Genomic DNA, 7997 nt, shown 5'->3' on the forward strand with positions numbered 1-7997 from the left:
ATTTATATCAGATTTTAATGATTGATTTTAATGATTGATTTTAACTTCAGCCTAATATGATTCTAATATTACATTTTTTTTCTCTCAATTTTTGCATCCATCCATTATTACTTTGATGGATTGTTAGTTATTAAAAAAAAAAAGTTGTTTGTTCAGCCAAAACCAACTATGCAAGTGCTAACAAACAATAATCACCATATCAATTCAAAGGGAAAAAAATGGGATTAATAAAGATGCTACTCCCACAAAACAACTATAAATGCTTGTCCTAAACTCACAATACAACACACAAAAACAAAAAGCAGAGTTTCAATATCACTAAAAATGGCACCCTCCATTTACTACTACTTACTTCTTACACTTGCCTTCATCATCACTCTCAAACTCTTTCTCCGGGTCCAATCTAGAAGGTTCAAGAACCTTCCACCAGGGCCGCCAACCCTTCCCTTCCTCGGAAACCTTCACTACCTGAAGCCACCGCTCCACCGCATCTTCGCTGGCCTCGCCGCCTCCTATGGCGACATCATGTCGCTTTGGTTTGGCAACCGCCTCGTGGTGGTTGTGTCCTCGCCGTCCTTGGCGCATGAATGTTTCACCAAGAACGATGTCGTCTTGGCCAACCGTCCCCGCTTCCTTACCGGAAAGTACATATTTTATAACTACACTACATTGGGTTCTGCCTCGTATGGTGATCACTGGCGCAACCTCCGCCGCATCACCACCGTCGATGTCCTCTCCAGCCACCGTCTCAACTCCTTCCTCGATGTCCGAAAGGACGAGACTAAGAGACTGGTAAGTTACTCCTAATTTTTTTTATCAACTATACTAAATGTAAACTAAAATAAAATATATATTAAAATATAAAACATACATTAAAAATAAATTAATCCAAACATAATCCATATATTTAGTGTTTTTTTAGATTATATAATGAGGAGTGTTAGAGAAAAGTAATTTTTGTGATTTATAGCTATTAAATAGCTATCAATGATATTTTTAATGGTGTAAAATTTTATATAATAGTATGAGATTACTCTCTTCTCTTTTATTGGTTACATGCCAGAATTTAATAAAGTTATTGGCTCTAGACTTTTTTTTATATAATTTTTTGGATTCCAAATAATATAATAGGTAAACTTTTGTTTAATTTAACAGATCGAGAAACTATGGAAGGACACACGTAATGGTGAGTTCGTGAAGGTTGAACTAAGGTCAAGACTAACAGAAATGACATTCAACGGAATGATGAGGATGATCTCCGGCAAGAGGTACTACGGCGACGATGTGGAAATGAGTGACGTGGAGGAGGCGAAGCAATTCCGAGAAATCATAACGGAAATTCTGTCGTTGCTGGGAGCAAACAACAAAGGCGACTTCATGCCGTTGGCCAAGTTCTTCGATTTCGACCACTTGGAGAAGAGGCTCAAGAATATCGCCAAGAGAGCCGATTCCTTCTTGCAAGGCCTCATCCAAGAGCACCGCGTTGCCGCCGGCAGCAACGCCGACAGCGACACCATGATTTTTCATCTCTTGAAGCTTCAAGAGACACAGCCCGAGTATTACTCTGATCTCATGATTAAGGGCCTTATCCAGGTATTTACAACTCTTATCTTTAGGTACTTGCTCCCTAAAGTTGTGTCGGTACCAACATTGTTAAATAATAATTTAACCGAATTTAGTCATGGTAACTATTCCTATATATTTAAAATCTGTTAAAAATAATTTAATATGTAATATATTTAATTAAATTATTATTAAATAATTTTTAACAAATATTAAAAATTATTAAAATTTATTATTTTTTGTTATTTTTAATTATCAATTTAACTCTCTTAATATAATTTTATTAATTTAGTTGTTTAATAATATATTTTATCATATATTTTTAAATATTAATGATTAATTAATAAATAAAAATAATAAATTTTAATAATTTTTTAATTTTAATAATTATTTTTTATAAAAATAAATGTATCTAAATTATGTTAAATTATATAAGTTTTTTTATTTATCGTGATAATTTAAACGTGAATAATCACCATCAAGTAATGAGAATATGACATGTAATAAAGTTTTATTATTGGTCAATTTTTTTTTTGTTGACTGAAAATGACTAAACCAATTGATTTTTAAACATAAAACATGAAATAGTTAATGACGAAAACACTCTTAATCAATATTACTTGATTTTTCTTTTTAAAGGTTAGTTTCATTGATTTAGTTGTTCATAATTTTAATTATTTTTTCTAAAAAAATATAGTTCGATACAAATGACAGAATCATATATCATAATTTAGTATTTGAATAAAGACATTAAAAATATTTTTTTATAATAATTTTAATTTTAAAAATATGATTTTTTATTTTGTTACACTTAAAAAATCAAAAATAATATTTTTATAATATATAAAAATTAAATTTTAAAATTTATTATTTAATAATTAAAATAAAATATCTTTATATAAGGACAATATAAAATTTTCGGTGAAATATCCATCACAAATATTTTTGCTCTTGTATGCACGTTGGATACGCATCTCTCAAGTTTGTCTTGATTTATGAGGATTGTCACATCACTAGCTATTAGAGATAGCACTCTTACGTAGTTATGTTACCAAACATTTGACCTTTTTTAAGATAAAATATATTATTTATTTTTAATATATTTTAAAAAATTTTAAAAATATTTTTAAAATTTATTTCGTTTTAATTTTATTTTTAAAAATTTTATTTATATTAAATATATTTTTAATAATTAAATTTTTAAAAAATTTTAGATTAATTTAATAATAATATATAATAATTATGTCTAACTTATTTATATTAAAAATTATTCTTATAAAATTATTATTGAATTATTTTTAAAATATTTTAAAATTAGTCGTCAAATATATATTTAATACAAATAAAATTTTTTTGAAATAAAATTAAAATAAAATAAAAATAAAAAATAAAAAATATACTTCGCCTCTTTTTTAAATTGAAAGGAAAATCCAAAACCACCATTTACATTTAAAAGGGAGTTTCGTGTAGATATTTTTAAATATCTAAATATAAAATTATCTATTAAGAATAATAAGCGTAAAATAAATAAAAAACTACACCAAAATCTAAGAATTATAGATTTAAGAAAAAAGTTTGGAAAATAATATGTTTTAATTAATATTTAGTCACTTTTTTTGTTGTCTAAAGAAATATTATATCCGAATTTTTTATGAATTAGTTATTAGACAAAAATAAATTCATTTTAAAATTAGACCGTACATTAAATATGTAAAATATTTTTTATTATTGTAATATATTATTTATCATATTTAATTTAATTTTAATTTTAATTAAATTTTTGAATATTTTAAATTTTAAGTTTTATTGATTTAATAACCAAAATGCAATTTTACAAAACATTGAAATTTTGTAATTATGCCAAACTGCCAACAATATGATGTGATTCCTGAAGGTTGAAGCAATGGAAAAATGGTTAAGTATCAGGATTTCAATGAATTAAAATTAACGGTTAAAAATCTGAAATAGTGATATATCGATACATTTAAAAGTTTTTCAAAAATAGAAAATAACTTTAAAAAATTGATGAATTTAAATTTGGTTAAACTTGTTTGAATATATCCTCTTAATTTCATGACACCTCACCTAAACCTAGCTAGTACAATTATTTGACTTTTGTACATAAACTCTTTTTTTTTAATATTTATCTGAAATTTAAAATAAAATTTTGTTAAAGTTACTTGTTAAGATTACCTGTATTAAAAAATTAATATTTTTCTTTATAATATATATAATAGATTTATTGAAAATTGAAAATTTTATATTTTAAAAAAATACAAATTATCTATATTAAAAGGTGGTTTATTAAAATAATGGCCAATTTTTAATATCAAGATAATATTAATTATTCTTTCAACATATTTAATTTAATTATGATTATGAGTAAGTATTGAATATGTTTAATTTTGTAATTTTATCTATTTATATAAGAATGTAATTTTAATGCACTTTTAGTATAAAAGTACTAAAAGTGTTTTATATGTGCATTTAATTAAGTATCATAATATTAACAAAATAATTAATTTTTATATTAATTATGTAAATAATTATCTAAAATAATAGATGTGACTAAATGACGTACAAAACGTTTTATATTATCAATACATCAACATTAAACATACACTTTGTATAATTTCAAAACATTACTAAGATTCATTTTTACCCTTTTCTTAATATGTTTATTTTTTTAACAATTATTTTAAAACATAAAGAGTATTATTTAAATTATTGAAATTCACAATAAAGTATTTAATTTGCATTTGGTTTCCACTTTCAATGAATAAAATCTCAGGCGATGCTTCTTGCTGGAACAGACACATCAGCTGTAGCAATGGAATGGGTTATGGCTGAATTACTAAACCACCCAGAAATAATGAAGAAGGTAAAAGATGAATTAGACACACAAATAGGAAAAGACCGTTTAGTAGAAGAACAAGATTTGTCAAAGCTACCATACCTTCAAAACGTTATTTCTGAATCACTTAGATTGCACCCTCCAGCACCGTTACTATTGCCTCATTCTGCCTCAGAAGATTGCACCATTGGAGGATACAACATTCCAAAAGATACCATAGTTTTGACAAATGTATGGCTAATTCATAGAGATCCTAATATTTGGGCCGATGCAGAGAGTTTTAGGCCCGAGAGGTTCGAAAAAGAAGGGGAAGAGAACAAGCTCATTCCGTTTGGGCTTGGAAGAAGGGCTTGTCCTGGATTGGGCCTGGCCCAACGAACTTTGGGCCTTACTTTGGGTTTGTTGATCCAATGCTTTGAATGGAAAAGAGTGAGTGAGGAAAAGCTTGACATGGCTGAAGGCAAAGGGATTGCAATGCCAATGAAAATTCCATTCAAATCTTTGTGCAAAGCACTACCAACTTTCAAGAATATTATGAATTACTAATAGGTTCTGTTTACGGAAACAACAAAAATTAATCTTTAATTAGTAAACAAAAGATTTTTATATATCTCTAAAATTTATGTTGGCTGATTATATGGGATAATTTTTATTGTTTCTCTAAATTTATGCGTACTCATAATTAGTTATGTTGTATATTATAAAGTATATGTGCTATGATGAAATAAACATGTGTATTTATTAAGTGTAGTAAAGTAAGAGATTCATAAGGGCATAATGTACAGTTGTTGTCAGTTTAGGAGAAATAATTTTGGTGATTAGCTTATATGCCAAAGCTGATTAGTCTATTCGAGTATAGTTTGTTGCAGAATGCAAATACTCACGAAGTTACTCACACAATTAAAATGAAGGAAGGAGCAAATGGACAGATGACAATTAAGATTTATCACTTATCTTGAAAAAGTATATGACAAGTTAAATTAGCAATTTATCCAAAATGCATCACTTTTTGTGGTTTCTTTTTTCCGTATTTCTTTAAGTTTCTATGCAGATTTTATTGGTATTTTTTTTAAAGATAATTTCTATTTAACTTTCTACTCGTGTCATTATATCCCATTAATTATAAAAAAATATTAACAAAAAATTTTAACTCTCTAAAATTTGTAGTTATGTTATTGGTATAATACAATTATGTTAGATATTAATTATGTATCAGCTAACATTAGTCAACAATTTATTAGACTACAAACAAGCCTAAAAACAAAAGAAAACATTTAAAGCCAATACAAAATAATCATACTCTTAAAAAAAACATCCTCTCACACCATAATTTCTCTTTTACTCTCCTTCTTCGCACCACACTTCTTAAGAGGAGTTCCGCATAACGAGCAATTCTAGTGATTTTTCATGCACGCAGTAAAACGGTGCTTGTAACTGGGAAGAATCTTCGACTCCCCCCTCCTCCCGAGTAGCAGAACGCACTTAGGCATATGCAGCAGTCAAACGCACCTCTGCGGTTTGAATCTGTTGCGGATGCAGTTGGCGGCGCCTGGTACAGCACGAACGAGAGTTTATTGATGGTGGTGGCGTCCAAGCCATCAGACTGAGGTTTAGTGTGGTGGAGATGGATCTATGTGTAAGACAAAAATATTATTTTTATAACAAATTATAAAAAAATGATTAGTTATATTGTTATGTTTTTGTATATAATATTTATATTTATTTTAATTAAATTAGGTGATTTGACAGTTTGATTATTTATTTTGATTTTTTGAATTGGTATCAAACAAGAAGTGCGAGAACAGTTACGGATGCAATTCAAATTTTCAATTGGTAATTGTCAGTTGGCATTAAGTTAGTCTATAAATAGAGCTTTAAGCACATTTTGTAGCGAGTTTAGTTCTTTTGAAAAACACTTAAAAACCCAAAACGCTCTCAGCTCCTGGCATCACAGAGTAACATTGAGAATCTTAGGTAATTCATCTGAACTCAAACACTTGTAATTTGTTTCTTTCTTGTTTTTTATTAATAAAATTTCTGTACTTTTACTCATTTTTCTTTTTACGTTTATGTTTCTTTTTTCATCTTCTCTTTAATTTCTCGTTTGTTTTAATTTATGCAATTTACTTTGCCTCCCGCACCTTGCATTTCTTTGTTTATTTGTTACTTTCAATCCTTTTTAATTCTTATTGACGATACAATTGTGACATTAAGATACCCATATTTTTTTTTAAACATTAACAAAAATTTGAGTAAAACAAATTGGCACGTTCAGTGGGACTTTGTCAATAGATTGTAGTTTGTCAAAAGGAAAAATCAGGCGTTTTGAATTTGCATGTGGTTACGTAGTGGGAAGATTGTGTTTTCAGGGACCAAGAAATCAGCGTCAGTTGACATATCAAATACAGCTGCAGCATCTTCTTCTACTTCCAGCGATGAGACTAGAGGAAATGAGTCTGAAAATTCTCCCATGATTTCAAACACAGAGCCTACCTTGCTGTCAGTGAGGCATGATGGTGTTGGTCATGTCCATCTAGGGTTAAATGCAACTCACATAAATACCGTGGGGTGGCCGCCTTATGGCTTGCCACTGGAGTATGTCCCCTCCATGGTGACACAAGGATTGCATGTGCCTCTCTACTCAATTTTTCAAAATCCTCTTTACCAGAATGCATATGGCATGTCAAATGTACCTATTTCTAGGGTGTCAGGTTCACATATGTCACAACAAAATTTTTCACATGCTATTAACACAAGGAATAACAGTGCATCTAATTCTACTACACCCACTGTTACTAGGGTAGAAAACTCCAGGTCTGTGTTTTTTGATATGTCAAGAGCAATGTCTGTTAATCAACCTAGTCAAACCGTTGGATCTTTAGCAAATATTAGGCAACAGATGGATGAAAGCCACCATGATCTAGTAACCATGTTAACTCATCAAATGGTGACGATTTTGAATCCTCTTTTAGAAAATACAAACACTAGAATTGAATAATTAAACAGGCAAGTTAATAGAATTGCTACTGTGGTAAATTTAGAAGAAAATGATAACCAGGGTTTAGGGCTTGATAATGTCAACCAAAATGGTGGAGCAATTCCTAATTATGATGTTCATATGCCTAGACAATGTTGATGATATGTTGGAAAGACTTAGGCAAAACAACTTATGGAGGCATTACAATCTAACTAGGAATGTCGAACAAGTTTTAAACCGTTTGGGATACAATATTGGTTGCTTAAATAGGCCATATTTCTTGTCCGCTTTTCCTGAATGTGTCCAACAAGCAGAGCTTCCAAGAGGTTGAAAATTTCCAAAATCCCTTACAAACTTTTTTGGAGAAGAAAATGAGTCCACAGTAGAGCATATTGCTCGATGTACTATTGAAATTGGGGAAGCAGCTTCTAATGAATATCTCAAGATGAGATATTTTCTTTCTTCTTTAACAAAAAATGCATTTACATGGTTCTCCAACTTGAGACCAAATTCTATTCATACTTGGGCACAGTTAGAAAGAAATTTTCATGATCAATTTTTTCGAGGTGAATTGAAAGTTAGCCTTGCAGATTCATTCTCTGT

The 7997-nt window shown here is 29.1% G+C and overlaps 1 protein-coding gene across 1 annotated transcript; it reads left to right on the forward strand.

The window, feature by feature from the left end:
• The first annotated feature begins 271 nt into the window (after nt 1–271).
• Nucleotides 272–5245, forward strand: LOC130976355 (isoflavone 3'-hydroxylase-like). The gene is made up of 3 exons (XM_057901205.1): nt 272–792; nt 1156–1593; nt 4355–5245. The coding sequence occupies exons 1-3, from the start codon at nt 325–327 to the stop codon at nt 4961–4963; spliced, it is 1515 nt and encodes a 504-aa protein (XP_057757188.1). The 5' UTR covers nt 272–324; the 3' UTR covers nt 4964–5245.
• Nucleotides 5246–7997: the final 2752 nt, after the last annotated feature.

This window comes from Arachis stenosperma, chromosome 4 (assembly GCF_014773155.1).
Source record: "Arachis stenosperma cultivar V10309 chromosome 4, arast.V10309.gnm1.PFL2, whole genome shotgun sequence".
In the NCBI taxonomy this organism is placed as follows: Eukaryota; Viridiplantae; Streptophyta; class Magnoliopsida; order Fabales; family Fabaceae; genus Arachis; species Arachis stenosperma.